General features: G+C 48.6%; 1 protein-coding gene across 9 annotated transcripts in view; it reads left to right on the top strand.

Moving 5' to 3' along the window:
• The window catches only part of shroom2a (shroom family member 2a), a 299,172-nt gene that overhangs the window by 267,868 nt on the left and 7,395 nt on the right, over positions 1–23,909 (top strand). For 4 of the 9 annotated variants that reach the window (XM_086006374.1, XM_086006380.1, XM_086006379.1 and 1 more), the window contains 2 exons: positions 8,882–9,598; positions 14,525–15,118. In XM_086006374.1, coding sequence (XP_085862500.1) covers positions 8,882–9,598; positions 14,525–15,118 — 1,311 coding nt within the window. The remainder of the gene's footprint in view (positions 1–8,881; positions 9,599–14,524; positions 15,119–23,909) is intronic. The other 5 variants (XM_086006383.1, XM_086006376.1, XM_086006375.1 and 2 more) reach the window with 4 other exon arrangements.

Raw genomic sequence — 23,909 nt, 5'->3', positions numbered from 1 at the left:
AAAGTTATGTTTAGTCGTGTTCAGGAATTCTCGGAGACAGAAGTGTTGTTTAAGTGACTGGCTGTGCGGTGTGTTTATTTTTTGGGCTGTGCCTCTCCCCTGGAGTTAGCATGTTCTTTTCTGTCACACTCTACCATCTCCCAGTCACTTCTTCACGTTCTGGTTATCTAAAGAAAAAGGGGGGATTGGGGTGGGATGAGAGAGGGAGACAGACATTTAGAAAATAGTCTTGCTGAGTTCCAGCTAAAACTAGAACATGCAAAGAAGGGTTTTCTGCAAAAGCTTTGAAACATAAATTGCAGGGGAATGGTGAGCAGCGTGCCAGATGTATTTGAATTTGCTGTACTGATGCCAAAGTTGTGGTAGATCACGGGATGTGAAAGAGGAAGTCTTGTGCCAGTCAGGTAATAGCACAGGTGACTCCCAGTTCGCAGGGAAAGCTTTGCTTCCACCTTCCACCCCCCCCACCACCCACCTTGTTGGTTGCCTTGGGAGTGACATTCCCCTTTTATCGCTAACTTTAACAGTCCAGCGAGTGTGAAGCAGGACTTTCATGCTGAATTTTTTTAAAAAATATCGAGCGGATGAGTTTCACCTCCCTGGTCGTTTGTACGGTTCCTTTAAAGGGGCGCACTGTCTAAATTGAAATGACAGTGTTTGGCAAACCTTTGCCTTATGTGTTATTTTCATTGCTCCATCATTGGCGGCCGCACTTTCAACTGTCTAGAGCACTAATCTCTGGAATTCCCTCCCTAATCCTCTCTGCCTCTCCACCTCGCTCCTCCTTTAAGACGCTCCTTAAAACCTGACCAAGCTTTTGGTCACCTGTCCTAATATCTCCCTTGGCTCTTTGTCACATTTTGTTTGATTTATGCTCCTGTGAAGCTCCTTGGGGCCATTTTACTACGTTAAAGGCGCTTTATAAATACACGTTGTCGTTGCGTTTGAGTGGTGATATAAAATGCTCGTGTTGTTTTGCCAAGTGCTTTTTCATGCATATGGTTCCTTTAAGCAGGTCTTTGATGTCTCGCAGCGATGCTTTACTGGTTCTAGAGCACTGTAAAAGAAGCTGTTGTGTTGTGAGGGCCATCACCACACAATCTGTAAATCTGCGTGACGTTAACTTTTAAAACACTGTGCTGTTCTGTGCGGCGTCACAAAGCTCACACATTGACCTCTCGTGACAACCAGGCTTTGTCTGCGGCCCTCTGATCCAACGCCTTGTTACGCCAAGGCCCTGTGTTGTGATCTGGGTCCGTGAAGTGAGGGAGGGGGGCACGGGGGGGGGGGGGCGGGATTTACTGGAGTTGCCCTCATTCTACACCTGGTGGGTGGCTCCACCGCACGCTCGCTTGTCTCTCCATGTTTGTACCCGCCCACGTCTGTCGCTGGGAGGAAACAAGGTGACATGAAGCAGGTAAAAAAACGCTTGTAACCTGTCCTGCAGTTGTATTACCTATTGAAGAAAGTGGCACTTTGTCAAACAGTCTGGAGTTGATTTTAATTCACCCCACCCCCCCGCTTATCATCTCCCCCACCCCCCAAGCCTGGAGGAAACCGGGCCAGTTAAAATTTACCGGGATGGGGATGAGTTATCCACTCCTTTCCTGCCCCGATCTGGTTGACTGCAATTTTAAATCGCAGGCGGTATGGACATTGGAATCCAGCGGATCCTTCAAATATGCAGCTCGGCCTCTGATGATGTAATCACTGCCCCCAATCTGCCATTTTAACCTGAGGCCTGAGCGAGGTGACTTCCCCACCAGGCCAGACCTGCCGGGAGCTGGATCGAGGGCCAGAGGAGGCCCAGTGAAGTGTAAGGGTTCCATCTTATTATTCTCTTTTGTGGGCCAGGAGGAGCGGGAGTTCTCCGCCGAGCCCCACAAGGAAACATTGGGCCTCCCCTCTCCCGATCCCGTTTTCCTGCTGAACCCCCCCCCCCCTCTGATCCGCCTACCTTGTGCCGGAGACTGTTCTCTCCCTCAGCCCCCGCCTCCTGCACGAGCCTTCTGAGCTGCACGATTTTAACGTCTGCCCGGCTGTTTTTGTTCGGGAAGCCACATGCTAATGAGGCCTGGACATTAAGATCCCCCAAGCCATCCTGCTACCACTCCTATAGGGGTTGGCCGGCTACTGGCTAGGCCGCGTTCCCATCCGGGAGTGAGTCAAACCCTCTGTCTCGCAGCCTTCAGTCGGGGGTCTCGAACTATGCGACGTGCCGTTCTTATCCTCGGTTTCCTCCCCTCCCCACGGCTTCAGCTTCTGCCCCATCCCAGTGTCCCAAGGAAGCCGAGCTCGGAGGGTGCAAGGGGCGGATGTGGGAGATTAACAGGGAGGGACCTGGATTGCAAGGGACAATTAAACCTGCAAGAGGGAATGAGAAACAAATAATGTCGGAGAATTAAAGAGAAAATTTACTGAGAAAAGGAGGGGCAGGCAAGAAAGATATTAGAGAGAGTAAACGGGACCCGCAGAGGTAGCCGCTGCTAATGCCTGGCTAATGCAGCTCGATGGGGAGGGGATCGGAAGCCACAGACTTAAAGACCTTTTTACAAACAGTGAAAAGTGGAAATTAAAGTTCGAGTAACCTGGGCCATGAAGTAATAAAACATTCCGAGGTTCAATTCTCTGCCGTTTGAAGTATGCAGAGGGAGTGGTAAACACAACAGTGTTACTTTGTACTCTTGTGTGTGGTGAATAAAAAGATTAGCACAACACGTGGAGTTTGTAATTCCGTATTAAAACACGTATCAACAATAGCTTGCATTTACATAGCTCCTTTAGTGTAGGAAGATGTCCCAAGGCGCTTCGCAGGAGCGATATCAAACAAAATCTGACACTGAGCCACATAAAGAGATTCTAGGGCGCATGACCAAAAGCTTGGTCAAAGAAGTAGGTTTTAAAGGAACCTCTTTAAGGAGGAGAGCGAGGCGGAGAGGTTTAGGGAGGGAATTCCAGAGCTTAGGACCTAGGAAGCTGAAGACATGGCCGCCAATGGTGGGGCGAAGGAAGTGTCGGATGCACAAGAGGTCAGAATTGGAGGAGCACAAAGATCTCAGAGGGTTGTAGGGCTGGGGGAGGTTAGAGATCGGGAGGGGGCGAGACCATGGAGTGATCTAAAAACAAGGATGAGAATTTTTAAATCAAGACGTTGCTTAACCGGGAGCCAATGTAGGGAGCAAGTCCCAGAGGAAAAAAGAGTGAGCTATTCTTTAGTTTATGGACAAGGGGAGTTGTTCTTTGGGAACGTTGCACTATATTGTGCCTTAAGTTACTGGACAGGTTGGCTTCTCGGTGAAATTACGTGCACACATTATCGACCACAAGATACGGTCTGCTTGTTGACTGATTGCTGACAGCTTTGGCCAAAAGCAAGAAATGGCACATCCTGGATGACAGGACAAGGCTGCTAGATAAGGTGACAAGAGGGGTAGACAGGATTGGGGTACCACAGAGCTCAGGTCTGCAACCTCCACACGGTGAGCCAACAGGTGCCCGCTTGAATACTGGCCATTTGAGTGAGAATACGGAGGGCGTCTATCGTCCGTGAACCACCCCCCCCAACCAAGCCAGGGGTCTGCGCTGTCGGGAGAGGGGGAGAATGTGGACATGGAAACATGAATATTCACTTCCCAAAGTGTGTTTTTACAGAGATTCCAAGGAGCTGGAAGCCTCTCTCTCTTTATATTGTTCTAGCGTCTCAGGATACACACGGTATATACACACCTGCCTGCTGTAAATTCAAAAACACCATTCCACATTGTGACCACGATTGTGTGAAAGTTAATGTTTACTTTGTTGGGTCAGAGGAGATCATGGAAGAATAACAGAAAGCTAATGACTCTCGCTTTTATCTCCAGTCACCTTCGAGCGTGAAGGAACTGAGTGACGCAGCGACTTTCAACGTTGTCCTTGCACCTCTGTGGAACTTAGTTTGAATGTAATACTAAGAGGGATCAATGCTCCCTCTATCTCTTTCTTGCTGTCCCTCTGCTGTGTGTAATGAATTTGGGAAACTGAAATACTGATCAATTTGAACCTGGGCCACTAAAACTGGCCTCAGATCCCATTACGTGAGCTGTGTACTGCGGGGAGCCTCCCTCAGCTAGACTGCCCAGGGCAGGCTGATGACCACAATTGTCACACTTGATGCTTTGAGGAGGTTAGTGCTTTGTGTACTTCGCAACTGTCGGATGTCCTGAGTCCCAAAGGTCTGTCTTGGCTCGTTGGGTAGCAAACTCACCTCTGAGTCAGAAGGTTGTGGGTTCAAGTGCCACTCCAGAGACTGAAGCATATAATCCAGGCTGACACTCCAGTGCAGTGCTGAGGAAGTGCTGCGCTGTTGGAGGTGCCGTCTTTCGGATGAGATGTTAAACCGAAGCTCCGTCTGCTCTCTCAGATGGATGTAAAAGATCCCATGGCACTATTTGAAGAAGAGTAGGGCAATGTTCCCTCTAAGCAGCTGCACAGTAATGGGAAAGGTCCCGGGCGGCGATGGGAAAGGTCCCGGGCAGTAATGGGAAAGGCCCGGGCGGCGATGGGAAAGGTCCCGGGCGGCGATGGGAAAGGCCCGGGCGGTGATGGGAAAGGTCCCAGGCGGCGATGGGAAAGGCCCGGGCGGCGATGGGAAAGGTCCTGGGCGGCGATGGGAAAGGTCCCGGGCAGTAATGGGAAAGGTCCCGGGCAGTAATGGGAAAGGTCCCGGACAGTAACGGGAAAGGTCCCGGGCGGAGATGGGAAAGGTCCCGGGCGGAGATGGGAAAGGTCCCGGGCGGAGATGGGAAAGGTCCCGGGCGGCGATGGGAAAGGTCCCAGACAGTGATGGGAAAGGTCCCGGGCGGAGATGGGAAAGGTCCCGGGCGGAGATGGGAAAGGTCCGAGACGGAGATGGGAAAGGTCCCGGGCGGAGATGGGAAAGGTCCCGGGCAGCGATGGGAAAGGTCCCGGGCAGCGATGGGAAAGGTCCCGGGCAGCGATGGGAAAGGTCCCGGGCGGAGATGGGAAAGGTCCCGGGCGGAGATGGGAAAGGTCCCGGGCAGCGATGGGAAAGGTCCCGGGCAGCGATGGGAAAGGTCCCGGGCGGAGATGGGAAAGGTCCCGGGCAGTAATGGGAAAGGTCCCGGGCGGAGATGGGAAAGGTCCCGGGCGGAGATGGGAAAGGTCCCGGGCGGAGATGGGAAAGGTCCCGGGCGGAGATGGGAAAGTTCCCGGACAGGCCGCTTACCGGTCTTTCCAGTGTAAATACCGCACATGTTAGAAATTTAAAGGGGCCACACATTAAAAGAAACAGTTTGCAAAGAACAAAGCACAGCTTACAGGGACATTGAAGCAGGGAAGTTCTCCCGGTGTCCTGGCCAATTTATCCCTCAACCAACATCACAAACAGCTTATCCGGTCAGTATCAAATTGGCTGCTGCATTTCCTACATTACAAAAGTGGCTTCACTTCAAAAGTACTTTGTTGGGTGTTAAAGTGCTTTGGGATGTCCTGAGGACGTGAAAGGCTCTTTATAAATTCTTTCTTTCTTTTCCCAGTTCTAGTCGGACCGGTTCGGTGTTGCATTTTCTGTGAGTGGACACCGGGTCGTTGAAAGGTTTGGAGACCTGAAAGCTCAGTAAATGAACCTGACTGTTTGGTTATTTCACACTTTGCAGGTCCTTGCCACTGGGTACGACTGGTTCTTGGAAGGGCTCTTCTCTCTCTCTGCTCCCTCTGAACTGTAAGATGTATTCAGCATGTTGCATGAGTTTGAATGCAGCCTGTGCCAGTCAGAATGCTGGGTTCAGCCCCGGTTTTACCCCTGTTTGCATGTGCTTTGTGACACTGACAGATACGCTGCTGCTCTTTGCGCCGTTTGAAGAATGATTGACTCGGTGCACTGACTGTTTTAACTGACGGCGTAACAAAACCTTTTATAGACTGAACAAAGAGGGCATCTATACTCCGGAATTAAGGTTAAATCTGTCTGATCGTTAATATTTTCAGAGTTGGGCAGAGCGATAAATAAACAGTGACACAGCATTAAAACTCCCCAAACAGTAAACAACACAATGTCCTTAATATATTTATGTAAAACAGCTTCTTTACTTTTTCAGCAGGAATGAGAACCAAGTGAGGTCAGGTAATTCAGCACAGACCGGGTATTAAACCGGGTCTGCCTGTCTACGACTGAACTAGTCACTGATGAGATCAGCTCACTCATTGCTGGGTCGTCAGCACAGTCTCCCGTACAGACATTATTAAAATGAGGAGAAAATGTGACTCGAGAGTTTAACCTTTGCACTACTTACTCCTGGACATATTCGGAGCGCATAATCGGGGCTGGCACTTCGATGCAGTGCTGAGGGAGTGCTGCACTGTTGGAGGTGCTGGCTGTCGGATGAGATATCAAACCGAGGCCCCATCTGCCCTCTCAGGTGGGCATAAAAGATTCAAAGAGGTGGGGAGATCTCCCGATGTCTTGGCCAATATTTATCCCTCAACCAACATCATTAAAACAGATTTTCTAATGTGCACACACAACGACCCAACCAGCCTCTCAATTCAAGTTCGATTTTTTTTCAGCAATCTATTAAAAAAAGGTTCAATGTGCCCATCCTCAGTGAAGGATGGTGAGGGTCTTCTCGCTCTCAGTTCAGTCCCTTCACGCTGGAGTCCATGAACTGGACCAGAGTCAGATCTTTACCTTGAAAAGTCACATTTAGACTGCACTCCTGTATTTAGAAAATCAGTGTCTGGGCAACTGGCTGTTCCATGCTGAGTTCTTTTACACATACTGACACGTGTGGGTGTGACTAACACTGCTGTAATTTAGTAACTGATACAATCGGGACAAACTGGGCATCTGATGGAAGTTTCTGAACAGGCAAAGAGAGACAAGTCAAAAGACAGCCCATTGCACTCCGCTCTTTGGCTATGTCGGGCAGTGGCCAATAGAGGGCAGCATAGACCAGACTGAGTGACGGGCAGGAACGCTGAGAGAACCCTAATTAAATAGAACATGGCGTACATCCACCCTCAGCAGTGCTCAGCATGGCTCTTTATAAAATAACCCATTGTTGCTCTAATTCTAGCAGGTGTCAGCCTTGGCTCAGTGGGAGCACTCTTGCCTCTGAGTCAGAAAGTTGTGGATTCAAGTCCCACTCCTGATTCTTGAGAAACATAATCCAGGCTGACACCCCAGTGCAATAGTGGGGGAGCGCTGCACTGTCGGAGGTGCCGTCTTTCGGATGAGGTATTAAACCAAGGACCTGTCTTCCCTCTCAGGTGGATGTAAAAGATCCCACGCCACTATTTCGAAGAAAAGCAGGGGAGTTCTCCCCATGTCCTAGCCAATATTTATTCCCTCAACCAGCAGCACTTAAGGAAACAGATTATCTGGTCATTATCACATTGCTGTTTGTGGGATCTTGCTGTGCGCAAATTGACTGCCGCGTTTCCTACAGTGACTACGCTTCAAAAGTACTTAATTGGCTGTAAAGCACTTTGGGGCGTCCTATTTTAGACTTGGGTTTGACAAATAAACTGGGTCTCAAGTTCCTAACTGTCTCTGTTAGCATGGCCTAGAGTCCCCCCTTGCAAGCTTGTCTCGAGATGTTGCAGGCAATGCTAATGCCACTGATGTGTGGTAAAAAGTGTCTGACAGTTGTGTGCCACTTTAACCTGCTTAGGCCTGTCGTCAAGCTGGTAACTAGCTTCGATCCAGCACACTTTGTTGTTAAAGGGGGGATATTCTGAGCAAGGCACCCTAATTGTACTTCTCTTGGTAACCGTGGTTATGAATCAAGGTTTTACTCTTTATTGCACCCCACCATGTTCTAAATGTGACGATGAGGTGTGAATCTTCACCCTGCGCCCAGTGTACTGGGCTGGGAGGTACACAGGTTGATAGCTGACTGCCTGGTCTGTCCTGTCACTTATCCTAAAGGAACACAGAGGTTTCTGGAATCACCTGCGGTTCGGATGTTGTGTCCAGTTTTGGGTGTCTGTCTTTAGCAGAGACGTCAGGCCTATGGGGAGGGGTGCAGCAGCAAAGGCACCAAGGCCGATAGCACTGAGGACGGTTAGAACCAGGAGGAGCTCAAAAATGATGATTTTTGACTTGATAAATAGGACAAAATTGGTTTCCATTGGTTGGCGAGTGGGTAATTAGAGTGCAGCAACTGAAGGTCATCAAGAAAAGAACAAAGGAGGAGGTTAGATGCCACTTTTTGCCAGGGGTGAGGAATGCCGCACCAGGAACAGCTGTGGGAGCAGCTTCAAAAATCAATCGCTTTCAAAAGGGAAATAGATAAACATTTCAAAAAGAATATTTTTTAAGGTATGGGGAATGTAGCTAAGTGGATAGAGCCAGCACAGGGTGCGATGGGCTGAATGGCCTACTTTCTGCTGTATGATTCTATCCATTAGCCAAATGAGGGATAAAGATGACCCAAATTATGAATCTTAGCGGTTAAGAACTTCATGGTTGAAGATTTTTTTTTGACGGCATTTTATGAATAAATTGAAGAAAGGTAGTTCCTTTAAAACTGTTTAATCGTTCTTTCGGTGCAGCGGTACTGCAATGATCTCAGTGATATCAACATTGTTCCTGGATCTTGATTGGGACCTAGCCTTACAAGATTGGCAGTGGCTAGTGCTATAGTGGAGCAGAGGAAGAACAGTCGGCCATTCAGCCCTTCGAGCCTGTTCCACCATTCAATAAGATCATGGCTGATCTGTACCTCAACTCCATTTAGAAAGAGCAGGGGAGCGGGACTAATTGGATAGCTCTTTCAAAGAGCCGGCACAGGCACGATGGGCCGAATGGCCTCCTTCTGTGCTGCAAGATTCAATGATTAAGCCTCCACTTAAAGCTTACATTGTGTTTTTTTTTTACTAGCAGACACCTGGACTCAGGGAGCATAGAAAATACCACCGAGGGACAGAAATTTCCAGTGGAGCAAAATTCTGCGCACAACTGGTCTGAGAGAAATGTACCAAAGACTGAGAATCTCCCTCAGGAAAGGCATACCCACCCGGTCACCATGCTGAGCGGGCACTGGTACCCGCAGCCCAATGAGGACGAAGTAGAACGGAAACCCGAACCGGAACGCCCGCAGCCCTGTCCCGAAGGCCGGGCGCCCAGCAACTACTGGGCCACGGGCGAGGACCTCGCCTGGGCTGAGGAGAAACTGGCAGCGGCCAACAGGAGGAAAGGGGCTGCACCGCCGAAAACAGACAAGTACCGGCGACCAGAGCCCCCCCATTCAGGGGCAGCCACTGCGCCCGAGCCCATGCCCGTCCCACCTGACCAGAAGTGGGTGGGCACAACCGAAGCGCCAGTCAGCAGCACCAACCTGCCACCAAGCTCTGCTGCGGCTGCTGGCAATGGCGCGCAGGAGCCTCAGCTCAGCGGGTACTCCGAGGATGGAGGTGCCCACTCGGGGAAAGCACAGCTGAAAGAGGACAATGATAAAAGCTCAGCATTCCATTTCCTCCCAAAGTCAACGATGGATGCTCCTCGGTCTCCGTCCCCACAGTTTGCACCGCAGAGACTCACCGACAAACCACCGCTAACCCTGGAAGATGACAACCTGGCCAGGTCATTATTTATAAAGTTGAGTTCTGACGAAAGGTCATCGACCTGAAACGTTAACTGTGTTTCTCTCTCCACAGGTGCTGCCTGACCTGCTGAGTATTTCCAGCATTTTCTGTTTTTATTTATAAACTAACTTTTTGTAAAAATTCATTCTCGGGATGTGGGCATCACTGGCAAGGCTAGCATTTATTGCCCATCCCTAATTGCCCTTGAGAAGGTGGTGGTGAGCTGCCTTCTTGAACCGCTGCAGTCCGTGTGATGAGGGTACTCCCACACTGCTGTTAGGGAGGGAGTTCCAGGATTTTGACCCAGCGACGATGAAGGAATGACGATATATTTCTAAGTCAGGAAGGTGTGTGTCTTGGAGGTGGTGGTGTTCCCATGCGCCTGCTGCTCTTGTCCTTCTCAGTGGAGGAGATCGCGGGTTTGCGAGGTGCTGTCGAAGAAGTCTTAGCGCGTGCAGCCTGTGGATAGTGCACACTGCCGCCATGGTGCGCCAGTGGTGGAGGGAGTGTTGTTTAAAGCAGTGGGTGGGGTGCCGATCAAGTGGACTGGTTGTCTCTATTTACCTGGAGATAATTGTATTCATTACTATTGATAAACCACAGTGAAAGGCCAGGGCCCGTTGCGCAGAACACTGCCACGGTTCAATAGAATAAAAAAAAAGATTGATGAAGCAATACCAAGTTTCCATTTTTAACAAAAAAGCCTAGCGATAGGGAAGAGAGATTGGGGGAGCTGAGGAGACCCACAGTTTTGAGGTCCTATGAAAGAATGATTTAGAGTAGGAAACTGTGATGAGGGTTGGTATCCATGCAGAGGGAGGATATGCAGAGGAAGAATAATTTGAAGGACGTTGGCTTTGGAACTTAGAAAGAACTAGAGTGGAAATTCAACAGAGCACTGACCATAGCAGCATTGATGGAATGAAAATTACAATGGAGAGAGAGAGATACTGGCCAAAGTGAGGGTGTCTGGGGCGGCGGAAGGTGGGGTGGGGTGGGGTGGGAGGGCAGTCGGACAGTTGTTAGAAGAATGTCACCAGATTTGTAAGCAAAGTTCAAGTTTTGGGGTTTAGAGAGAGTTAAGAGTCACTGAAGGGGAAAGAATATTGGTCACGAAGGAGGAAACCGCACCTTTTGAAGGCAGCTTTAGCAATGGAGATGATGGTGGGTGTTGTGGAAAGGATGAGTTAGATGGGCCCTCCTCTGAGCTGAGTGGTCTCCCTCCTTCCTCAGGGATGAGGGACTTCAGTTATGTGGAGAGACTAGAGAAGCTGGGATTGTTCTCCTCCGAGCAGAGAAAGTTAAGGGGAGTTTAATAGAGGTGTTCATGAGGCAGAAATTCCGGTCCCTACGGGTGTGTAGGCGCTGTGTACTCACCCGTAGGGCCAACGGAAATGCCGGTTTTAGTCATGCGCTGGAAACCGGCATTTCCAATCTGTGAAGAAAGCTCTCGACAGACCCTCCGCCTGCCTGGGAGAAGGGCCTCTGCGGGCGGAGAGTTCCGTTTTTTGGAGACCCTCCGCCCACAGAAAACACTTACAATTCTTGCGCCTGGTAAAAGCAGGTGTAAGGCCTGCTTTTACCGGGATAAGAATTGAAAAAAAGTAAATAAAAAAAATTTCCACTGATTTATCATTTAAAAATACTTTAAAGAAAGGTACGTTTATTTTTAGCCCCATTAAAAACTTTAATTACTTTTTTCAAAAAATAAAATTTTTGTTTAAAATACTTAATTTATGTAATTTAAAGTCATTTTAAAAATGTGATTTTTAAAAAATGTATTTAAAGTTTTACTATGTTTTGGGGTGATCTCTATTCATATATTTGACAGGTCTTCCTGTCAAATGTATGAATGGAGATTCCCTTCTCTGATTGGCTCCCCATGGCCCACGTGATCCCAGGGACGCTGCGAACCGCCTGCGCCTCTGGGATACGCGGGCCCTGCGCACCGGCAGTTTGGGGAGGCCCAGCAACGGAACTCTGCGCCTCCCGGGAGCCTCCGGTCCAGGCGCAGATTATTCCAGATCGCAGTCCTCCGCCCGCGGGAGGCCTGCGAACGGAATTTCTGGGCCAATATCATGAAGGGTTTTGATAGAGTAGATAAGGAGAAACTGTTTCCACTGGCAGGAGGGTCGATAACCAGAGGACATAGATCGAAGAGAATTGGCAAAAGAACCAGAGGGGAGATGAGATGTGGGAGATCCATCCGAGGCCAGAAGAGATGGTGTGACCAAGAATTTTGATAGATGAAGGAGGCCTAAGGATGTACCAAGGCCTGCCTTTGAAAACATGACAGAAAATGAAGGAATCAGTAGGGGTGTGCTGATTTTAATTCTGTTGCTAGGTAACATAATAGGAAAGCTTCTTTATACTTGATAACGATTTATTTGACCCCCCCTGACTTCCCCAATTGCTGAAGGCAATGGATAGCCGAGGCACGTAGACCAGAAGGTGCCAGGTTTGATTCCATGGTCTGTTAGCTGATCTCAGGAGAGCAACAATTGGCCTCAGTGCCCTTGGATTGAGGGGCGGAGAGTTTAAAAAAAACATCAGCTAGCGGTCTCCCTCACGATTGTTGGACAGTGACTCCTGCTGGCAAGTTCATGTATGTGCACACTGGGTGCAGACAGGAATGAACGGTGGTGTGATGCCCCCGCAGTCGAATAGCAAAGGGGGTGCTCTCTATCTAAGATTGCACGTGAAGAACAACAGATCGCGTGAGGTACCAGAGGTCTGTCAGCTCCAAACCGAAAGTGAGAAAACTTTTAGATATTACTAGTTAGGCCTCTGCTGGAGTATTGTGTCCATTCTGGGCACCACACTTCAGGAAGGATGTCGAGGCCTTGGAGAGGAGATTTACTGGATTTATTCCAGGGATCAGGGACTTCAGTTCTGTGGAGAGACTGGAATAGCTGGGGTTGTTCTCCTTGGCGCAGAGAAGGTTAAGAGGTGATTTGATAGAGGTGTTCAAAATCGAAAGGTTTTGATAGAGTAAATAAGGAGAAACTGTTTCCAGTGACAGAAGGGTCGGTAAGCAGAGGACACAGATTTAAGGTAATTGGCAAAAGAACCAGGGAGGAGATGAGAATTTTTTTTACACAGCAAGTTATTATAATCTGGAATGCGCTGCCTGAAAGGGCAGTGAAAACAGATTCAGTAGTAACTTTCAAAAGGGATTTGGATAAATACTTAAAAAGGAAAGATTTTCAGCGCTGTGGAGAAAGAGCAGGGGAGTGGGACTAATTGGACGGCTCTTCCAAAGAGCCGGCACAGGAACAATGGGCCGAATGGCCTCCTTCTGTGCTGTATGGTTCTATGAAAAAGAGTATGACTGGAATGAATGTTATTGTACCTCAGCTTCAGGGGCTGGACAAGCAATGAAATGGCCAGTTTTTGTTTTGTAATTTGGGGCTCTAGGCTTGCGCTAGACACCAAATTCAGACGGTGTTTCCGGTGATACAAAGCAGGTGTCTTCGGTTTTCCAAATGTCCAGCCGAGTTGATTTGTTTTTCAAATTTTAGCTTGCGTTTTAAACAAAGGAGTTTCGACACGTGTATTTCTCACCGTGCTGTGAAGTGGTACGGCAATAGGAAGAGGCCCTTGTACCCCACAACAACAGCAGCTTGCATTTATATAGCACCTTTAATGTAGTAAATTGGTTCAAGGGGCTTCACAGAAACGATTATCAAACAAAATTTGACACCAAGCCACATAAGGAGATATTAGGACCGATGACCGAAAGCTTTGTCAAAGAGGCAGGTTTTAAGGAGCGTCTTAAAGGCACCACCAGAGCAGGTCCCTCGTTACCCTCGCTGTGTGGAGGTGGATCTGTTTGCTTTGAAAGAAAGACTTGCATTTATATAGTGCCTTTCACGACCTAAAGCGCTGCCAATGAAATAGTTTTGAAGTGTAGTCACTGTTGTAATGTAGGAAACGCGGCAGCCAGTTTGCGCACAGCAAGGTCCCACAAACAGCAATAAAATGAATGACCAGATCATCTGTTTTTAGTGGTGTAGCTTGAGGGATAACTATTGGCCAGGACACCAAGGAGAACTCCGCTGCTCTTGCTCAAATAGTGTTGTGAGATGTTTTATGTCCACCTGAGATGGCAACTCCAACAATGCAGCACTCCCTCAGTACGGCACTGAAACGTGAGCCTAGATTTTGTGCCCAAGTCACTGGAGTGGAACTCAAGCCCACGTCCTTCTGACTCAGAGGCGAGAGTGCTGTCACCGGGTAGCCACGGCTGACTGAAGAGAGAGAAATGTGCATCAGCAGTCGATGGGCACTTGTATCACGACAGTGGGGATTGTTTCACAACTCCGCAGGAGCCTGACCTGCCAAGGCCGCCTATCAGATGTTGCGGTATTTAAATGGCAGCCAAATCATGTTGGAATGCCCATTGTGTGCTCTCGGTGGGTGAGGCCCCACAGCAGGAATGCAAAGTAAGAAAATGAGCCCTTGTGTCTTTAGTTCTTTCTTCTAGTAACTGGCTTCCTTTTATTCAACATCCTTTCTGTAAACGCACTTAAAGCTGGACTGAGCTAGCTGTGCTGAACTGCCTTTTATCATTCATGCATTCTTGCAAATGGCCATTCAGCACATTATATTTGCTCGGCTTCAGATAAGAATCTTATCAGTTGTTCTGCCCATAATGATTATTCGTAATGTTTAGTGTAAAGACTTAGCAGCTAATCACGGTGAGGAACTAATGTTTGTGGCTATCTTGAAATAGCCAGTCAACTCGTGTTGATCTGCACATTAAGAAGGCTTTGTGTGAATTGCTGAAGACTAGTCTAGAAACAAGCTGGACAGCCGTTACCAGCAGAGGATCAATCGTTCTTCCCCTCCTCTCCGACTGACCCTTTGCGCTGCCGTTCTCTGCAGTACTGCCTCCTCGTGCCTCCTTTCTGATTAGATTTTTTTCTCTCCTTGATAGGATCGAGAAAGTGACGGAGAACAACACGACAGTCAAGAAGGTGCCGATTAAAATCGTTCGGTCGGAAAGCCAGACCGAGAAGGAAAGCCGGCACAACCTCCTGAACAACGTGGACCTCATCGGCCTCCCCAACAAAGAACAGCCAAAAACCATCGGGACCTGCGAGCATCCTTACTCGCTCTTCGCTGCATATTCCAGACAGGAGCGGGAGCAGGAACGGGAGTGGGACAAGGAGCGGGAGCAGGAGTGGGACAAGGAGCGGGAGCAGGAGCGGGACAAGGAGACCAGTCTGAGCGTCGCCCAGGCTGAAGTGGCAGCAAGCGACTCGAGGGGAAGCGAGGAACTCTCTCCTGTGCCCAGCTACGTGAAGACAAGAGAGAAGAGCGTTGACGACATCAAGTCCGAAGAATTGGCAAGGGAGATTGTCGACAAAGATCGATCCCTGGCTGATATTTTGTATCCTAATTCTAAAATGAAGACCACCATGGATCTCATGGAAGGGATATTCCCCAAAGATGACACTTTCTTGGAGGAAGCACAGCAACGCAGGAAACTTCTTCCTAGATCATACTCACCCAAGACTACGGAGGAAAGGTAAGCACATCCATTAAGAATAAGCAACTAGGAAAATTCAGATGGTGTCGACGAGACGTTTCTCAGCATATCGGAGTTTATTAATTTAGATTTGTAGTTCTTTCCTTTTCTGCATTCTCGGGATGTGGGCATCGCTGGCAAGCCAGCATTTATTGCCCATCCCTAATTGCCCCGAGAAGATGTTGGTGAGCCTCCTTATTGAACTATTGGGTAGCGCCTTGGGATGTTTTAACTACGTTAAACGTACTATATCAATACAAGTTGTTGTAACAGGTTTGATACAACTGAGAGGCCACTTCAGAGGATAGTGAAGAGTCAATCATGTTCTCCATACATTTCCATTAACGCCAGCAAGCGCCCGACTTCACCGTGCCAATTCTCCGGGTTCAGCTGCTTTCAATATTTTCGGGGTGATCATCGGGCAGTGCTGGCAGCTGAGATCCGGCACGCGCTCAAAATCAAACCTGGAGAGTTGAGGGGTGACCCTGAGGCCTGCCGGTTACTGTCAGATACGGCAGCCAGATGAACTCTGACCACCCCCCCCGCCCCCCCCACTCCGCTATTCCACGACACAGGAGACGCAAGGAGATTGGCCCTTATTTTATCGTGGGGCGGGATTGTTCTGTGTGAGGGGCCTGGGTGAGTAACAAGCTCCCGGGCATCATTTCCATATCCAGGCCGCGACTCCTGCCCGAGCCCAGGGCTTTTCCTGGCGCCTGGAGGAGCGCTCAAGGAAACCTACATTTTTTTTTGGAAAACTTCCTTGCCTGGCCTCTTCTGGCTCCCAGCAGGCTGGGGGGGTGGGGGTGGGGGATGCGGGGAGAGGTCACCTTCCAACTATCTTTTTCTGTTGCTCTTTGTCAGATTTTGTTTGATAGCGCCCCTGTGAAGCGCCTTGGGACATTTTACTCCGTTAAAGGAGCTTATATAAATGCAAGTTGTCCTTGATACGTGTTTTAATACGGAATTACAAACTCCACGTGTTGTGCTAATCTTTTTATTCACCACACACAAGAGTACAAAGTAACACTGTTGTGTTTACCCCTCCCTCTGCATACTTCAAACGGCAGAGAATTGAACCTCGGAATGTTTTATTACTTCATGGCCCAGGTTACTCGAACTTTAATTTCCACTTTTCACTGTTTGTAAAAAGGTCTTTAAGTCTGTGGCTTCCGATCCCCTCCCCATCGAGCTGCATTAGCCAGGCATTAGCAGCGGCTACCACTGCGGGTCCTGTTTACTCTCTCTAATATCTTTCTTGCCTGCCCCTCCTTTTCTCAGTAAACTTTCTCTTTAATTCTCCGACATTATTTGTTTCTCATTTCCTCTTGCAGGTTTAATTGTCCCTTGCAATCCAGGTCCCTCCCTGTTAATCTCCCGCATCCGCCCCTTGCACCCTCCGAGCTCGGCTTCCTTGGGACACTGGGATGGGGCAGAAGCCGAAACCGAGGGGAAGGACAGAGAAACATAGAAACATAGAAACATAGAAGATAGGAGCAGGAGTAGGCCATTCGGCCCTTCGAGCCTGCTCCGCCATTCAATGAGATCATGGCTGATCATCCAAATTCAGTACCTTGTCCCTGCCTTCTCCCCATACCCCTTGATCCCTTTAGCCTTAAGAAATATATCCAACTCCTTCTTGAATATATTTAATGAACTGGCCTCCACCGCCCTCTGTGGTAGAGAATTCCACAGGTTCACCAATCTCTGGGTGAAGAAATTCCTCCTCATTTCAGTCCTAAATAGCTTACCCCTTACACTTAGCCTATGACCTCTGGTTCTGGACTCCCCGGCCATCATAAACATCCTTCCTGCATCTAGTCTGTCCAGGCCTGACAGAATTTTATAAGTTTCGATGAGATCCCCTCTCAATCTTCTAAACTCCAGTGAATATAAGCCCAATCGACACAATCTCTCCTCATACGTCATTCCTGCCATCCCAGGTATCAGCCTGGTGAACCTTCGCTGCACTCCTTCCATGGCAAGAACGTCCTTCCTCAGGTAAGGCGACCAAAACTGCACACAATACTCAAGGTGCGGTCTCACCAAGGCCCTGTACAACTGTAGCAAGACATCCTTGTTCCTGTACTCGAACCCTCTTGCTACGAAGGCCAACATACCATTTGCCTTCTTAACCGCCTGCTGCACCTGCATGCTTACCTTCAGCGACTGGTGCACAAGAACACCCAGGTCTCTTTGCACTTACCCTTCTCCCAATCTATTGCCATTCAAATAATAATCTGCCTTCCTGTTTTTGCCACCAAAGTGGATAACCTCACATTTATCCACATTATAGTGCATTTGCCATGTTTCTGCCCAATCACCCAATCTGTCCAAATCGTACTGGAGTTTCACGACATCCTCCTCACAGCTTACCCTCCCACCCAGCTTTGTGTCGTCTGCAAATTTGGAGATATTACATCCAATTCCCTCGTCCAGATCATTAATATATATTGTGAACAGCTGGGGTCCTAGGTCCGATCCTTGCGGTACCCCACTAGTCACTGCCTGCCACTCGGAAAACGACCCGTTTATTCCAACTCTTTGCTTTCTGTCCGCCAACCAGTTCTCTATCCAAGTCAATACCTTGCTCCCAATCCCATGTGCCTTAATTTTGCACGCTAATCTCTTATGTGGGACCTTATCGAAAGCCTTCTGAAAGTCCAAATACACCACATTCACTGGTTCTCCCTTATCTATTTTACCAGTTACATCCTCAAAAAATTCCAGTAGATTAGTCAAGCATGATTTACCTTTTGGTAAATCCATGTTGACTTTGTCCGATCCTGTCACTGCTTACCAAGTGCTCTGCTATTACATCTTTTATAATAGATTCTAGCATTTTCCCCACTACCGATGTCAGGCTTACCGGTCTATAATTCCCCGCTTTTTCTCGACCACCTTTTTTGAATAGTGGGGTAACATTAGCTACCCTCCAATCCATAGGTACTGTTCCAGAGTCTATCGTGTTCTGGAAGATGACCAGCAATGCATCTACTATTTCTAGGGCCACTTCCTTAAGTACCCTGGGATGTAGATTATCAGGCCCTGGGGATTTATCGGCCTTTAGTCCCATCAATTTTCCTAACACCATTTCCCTACAAATACTGATTTCTTTCAGTTCCACCCTTTCATCAGGCCCTATGTTCCCCGGCATCTCTGGGAGGTTATTTGTGTCCTCCTTTGTGAAGACAGAACCAAAGTATGAATTTAGTTGGTCTGCCATTTCTTTGTTTCCCATTATAAATTCCCCTGATTCTGACTGCAAGGGACCTACGCTTGACTTCACCAATCTTTTTCTCTTCACATATCTATAAAAGCTTTTACAGTCAGTTTTTATGTTACCTGCTAGCTTACTCTCATATTCTATTTTCCCTTTCTTAATTAATCCCTTTGTCCTCCTTTGTTGAATCCTAAACTACTCCCAATCCTCAGGATTATTGCTTTTTCTGGCCAATTTATATGTCGTCTCCTTGGATCTTATGCTATCCCTAATTTCCCTTGTTAGCCACGGTTGAGTCACCTTTTTTGTTTTATTTTTATGCCAAACTGGGATGAACAAATTCTGTAGCTCATCCATTCGGTCTTTGAATGTTTGCCATTGCCTATCCACCGTCAACCCTTTGAGTGCCATTCCCCAATCAATCCTACCCAACTCGCTCCTCAGACCATCGTAGTTTCCTTTATTTAAATTGAGGACCCTAGACTCTGAGTCAACTACTTCATTCTCCATCTTAATGAAGAATTCGATCATATTATGATCGCTCAGACCCAAGGGGCCTCGTACAACAAGATTGCTAATTAATCCTTTCTCGTTACACAATACCCAGTCTAAGATGGCCTGATCTCTGGTTGGTTCCTCGACATATTGGTCCAGGAAACCATCCCGTAAACACTCCAGGAATTCCTCATCCACAGTATTGTTACTAATTTGGTTGGCCCAATCTATATGTAGATTAAAGTCACCCATGATGACTGCTGTGCCCTTATTGCACGCTTCTTTAATTTCCCTTTTAATACCATCCCCAACCTCCGCCTTACTGTTGGGAGGTCTATATACCACTCCCACTAATGTTTTTTTCCCCTTAGTATTTCTCAATTCTACCCATACAGATTCCACATCATCAGAGCTAATATCCTTCATTACAATTGTATTAATCCCTTCTTTAACCAGTAATGTTACCCCACCTCCCTTTCCTTTTTGCCTATCTTTCCTGAATATCGAATACCCCTGGATGTTGAGTTCCCAGTCTTGGCCATCCTTGAGCCACGTTTCCGTAATCCCAACCAAATCATATTCGTTTACCTCTATTTGCGCAGCCAATTCGTCCACCTTATTACAAATGCTCCTCGCATTAAGACACAAAGCCTTCAGGCTTGTTTTTTTAACGCTCTTAGACCTATTAGAATTATTATTTACTGTGGTCACGTTTGATTTAAACCGTTGATTTCTCTGACTGCCACTTTTGTTTTTCTCCTTCCTATCTTTTGCTTTTATCCCTGTTTCCCTTTCCTCTGTCTCCCTGCTCAGGTTCCCAACCCCCTGCCATTTTAGTTTAAACCCCCCCGAACAGTGCTAGCAAACCTCCCCGCAAGGATATTTGTCCCGCTCTGGTTCAGGTGCAACCCGTCCGACTTGTACAAGTCCCACCTTCCCCAGAAGCAGGCCCAGTGATCCAGGAAACTAAAGCCCTCCCTCCTGCACCAACTCTTTAGCCACGCATTCATCTGCTCTATCCTCCTATTCCTATATTCACTAGCATGTGGCACCGGGAGTAATCCAGAGATTACAACCTTTGAGGTCCTGCTCTTTAATCTGCTACCTAGCTCCCTAAATTCTTGCTGCAGGACCTCATCCCTCTTCTTACCCATGTCATTGGTCCCAATGTGAACCACGACCTCTGACTGTTCACCCTCCCCCTTCAGAATGCCCTGCAGCCGTTCAGTGACATCCTTGACCCTGGCACCAGGGAGGCAACAAACCATCCTGGAGTCACGTCTACGGCCACAGAAACGCCTATCTGTACCCCTTACGATAGAATCCCCTATCACTATTGCTCTCCCACTCTTTTTCCTCCCTTCCTGAGCAGCAGAAGCACCCCTGGTGCCGGGAAGTTGGCTGCTGCTGCCTTCCTCTGGTAAGTCATCCCCCTCAACAGTATCCAAATCGGTATACCTGTTTGAGAGGGGGATGGTCACAGGGGTCCCCTGCACTACCTGCCTGCCTCTACTGCTCTGCCTGATGGTCACCCATTTCCCTTCTGCCTGTGCCGCCCTACCCTGCGGTGTGAACAACTCACTAAACGTGTTATCCACGACCCTCTCAGCATCGTGAATGCTCCAAAGCCCATCCATCCGCACGGCACGTTGAGCTTCGTGTCGCACAGTTCGAGATCCCAGACTGAAGGCTGAGACACAGAGGGTTTGACTGTCACTCCCAGATGGGAACACGGCCTAGCGAGTAGCCGGCCAACCCCGATAGGAGTGGTAGCAGGATGACTCGGGGGATCTTAATGTCCAGGCCTCATTAGCATGTGGCTTCCCGAAAAAACCAGCCAGGCAGTTGTTAAAATCGTGCAGCTCAGAGGCTCGAGCGGGGGGGCAGGGACTGGGGGAGAGAACAGTCTCTGGCACCAGGTAGGCGGATCGGGGGGGGGGGGGGTTCAGCAGGAAAACGGGATCGGGGGAGGGGAGGCCCAATGTTTCCTTGTGGGGCTCGGAGGAGAACTCCCGCTCCTCCTGGCCCACAAATGAGAACCTGTAAAATAAGATGGAACCCTTACACTTCACTGGGCCTCCTCTGGCCCTCGATCCGGCTCCCGGCAGGTCTGGCCTGGTGGGGAAGTCACCTCGCTCAGGCCTCAGGTTAAAATGGCAGATTGGGGGCAGTGATTACATCATCAGAGGCCGAGCTGCATATTTGGAGAGGACCCTGCTGGCTTGGGACGGGTCTCCCAGCTCCTTTATAACTGCCCCCTCGCATTCCAGTTAGAAGTGGGCCCATTAACGTCATGCCCCCTAGGCCACTGTTTTCAAGTACGATTTAATCACTGACGATATCGCATGAAAGGAGGTTAAAAAAAATTACATAATAAAATATTGGGGCATGGGGTGCTTTTTTAAAAATTAACTTATGAGATGTGGGCATCGCTGGCAAGGCCAGCATTTATTGCCCATCCCTAGTTGCCCTTGAAAAGGTGGTGGTGAGCAGCCTTCTTGAACTGCTGCAGTCGGTGTGGTGAAGGTACTTTCACAGTGCTGTTAGGGAGGGAGTTCCAGGATTTTGACCCAGCGATGATGAAGGATCGGCGATATACTTCTAAGTCAGGATGGTGTGTGACTTGGAGGGGAACTTGGAGTTGGTGGTGTTCCCATGTACCTACTGCCCTTGTCCTTCTAGGTGGAAGAGGTCGTGGGTTTGGGAGGTGCTGCTGAAGAAGCCTTGGCGAGTTGCTGCAGTGCATCTTGTAGATGGTACACACTGCAGCCACGGTACGCCGGTGGTGGAGGGAGTGAATGTTTAAGGTGGCGGATGGGGTGCTAATCAAGCGGGCTGCTTTGTCCTGGATGGTGTTGAGCTTCTTGAGTGTTGTTGGAGCTGCACTCATCCAGGCAAGTGGAGAGTATTCCATCACGCTCCTTACTTGTGCCTTGTAGATGGTGGAAAGGCTTTGGGGAGTCAGGAGGTGAGACACTCGCCGCAGAATACCCAGCCTGCTCTTGTTTCCACAGTGTTTATGTGGCTGGTCCAGTTAAGTTTCTGGTCAATGGTGATCCCCCAGGATGTTGATGGTGGGGGATTCGGCGATGGTAATGCCATTGAATGTCAAGGGGCGGTGGTTAGACTCTCGCTTGTTGGAGATAGTCATTGCCTGGCACTTGTGTGGTGTGAATGTTACCTGCCACTTATCAGCCCAAACCTGAACGTCATCTAGGTCTTGTTGCATGTGGGCATGGACTGCTTCATTATCTGAGGATTTTGGAATGGCACTGAACACTGTGCAATCATCAGCGCATATCCCCATTTCTGACCTTATATTGGAGGGAAGGTCTTTGATGAAGCAGCTTAAAATGGTTGGGCCTAGGACACTGCCCTGAGGAACTCCTGCAGCGATGTCCTGGGGCTGTGATGATTGACCTTCAACCACCACAACCATCTTCCTTTGTGCTTGGTATGACTCCAGCCAGTGGAGAGTTTTCCCCCCCGATTCCCATTGACTTCAGTTTTTCTGGGGCTCCTTGATGCCACTCTCGGTCAAATGCTGCCTTGATGTCAAGGGCAGTCACTCTCACCTCACCTCTGGAATTCAGCTCCTTTGTCCATGTTTGGACCAAGGCTGTAATGAGCTCGGGAGCCGAGTGGTCTTTGTGGAACCCAAACTGGGCATCAGTGAGCAGGTTTTTGCTGAGTAAGTGCCGCTTGTTAGCAATGTCGATGACACCTTCCATCACTTTGCTGATGATTGAGAGTAGACTGATGGGGCGGTAAATCCCCGGGTTGGATTTGTCTTGCTTTTTGTGGACAGGATACCTGGGCAGTTTTCCACATTGTCGGATAGATGCCAGTATTGTAGCTGTACTGGAACAACTTGGCTAGAGGCGCAGCTAGTTCTGGAGCACAAGTCTTCAGCACGATAGCCGGGATGTTGTCGGGGCCCATAGCCTTTCCTGTATCCAGTGCGCTCAGCCATTTCTTGATACCACGTGGAGTGAATCGAATTGGCTGAAGACTGGCTTCTGTGATGGTAGGGACCTCAGGAGTAGGCCGATATGGATCGTCCACTTGGCACTTCTAGCTGAAGATGGGTGTGTATTTCACCAGGGAAGGTGCGGCTATGCCCATTGGAGTCTCTGTAACCATAAGATCAGCTTAAAGATCATGGGTTCAAGCCTGACTCCGATGCACATAATCCACTGCAGTGCAGTCCTGAGGGAGCGCTGCACTGTCCGAGGTGCCGTCTTTCAGATGAGAGATTCCATGGCACTATTTGAAGCAGTACAGGGGAGTTCTCCCTGGTGTGTTTGGCAACGTTCCCTTTAAGCTGCATGGCTGCTTAGTGCTCCAGGGATCCCGCGCAGCTGGCATTTCCATTTAAAAACCGTGCATGTGCGGTATTTTAAATGGCCCGTGCGGCGCCATGAAAAATTAGAGGGAACATTGGTCCTGGGCAATAATTGGCCTTAACCCAGATCACTAAAACAGATTACCTGGTCATTTATCTCATTGCTGTTAGTGGGAGCTTGCTGCGCGCATATTGTCTGCCGTGTTTCCCTACATTATAACAGTGACAACACGTCAAAGGTGTTCATTGGCAGTAAAGTGCTTTGGGATGTCCTGAGGTGGTGAATGGCGCTATATAAATGCGAGTTCTTTCTTTTACTTTCAAGGGAGTGAGATATGGTTACTCTCCCCCTTGTAAGAAGCTGGGTTCAGTTTAGTCGTTCATTTATGGGGCATGTTGCACAGACTAGGATTCTATTCCCTTGAGCATGGAAGATTAAGCAACAATAGGCTTTTGAAAACATATATATTCCTATAGCACTAATGTGAGGTGCTCTACTTTAGTAGAAATATTTGCTAATTGAGCTGTTTAAGATGATTAAATAAATTAATACGGTAGATAGAGAGAGAAACTATTCCCTCTGGTGCGGGAGTCCAGAACAAGGGGGCATAATCTTAAAATTAGAGCTAGGCTGTTCCGCGGTGATGTCAGGAAGCACTGCTTCACACAAATTTGAAACTCTCTCCCCAAAAAGCTGTTGAGGTGGAGGATGAATTGAAAATTTCAAA

The sequence above is a fragment of the Somniosus microcephalus genome, chromosome 14 (assembly GCF_052327205.1).
Source record: "Somniosus microcephalus isolate GS21.2 chromosome 14, FLI_Smic_1.0, whole genome shotgun sequence".
Classification (NCBI taxonomy): domain Eukaryota; kingdom Metazoa; phylum Chordata; class Chondrichthyes; order Squaliformes; family Somniosidae; genus Somniosus; species Somniosus microcephalus.
This window is presented reverse-complemented; position numbering and strand designations above follow the sequence as displayed.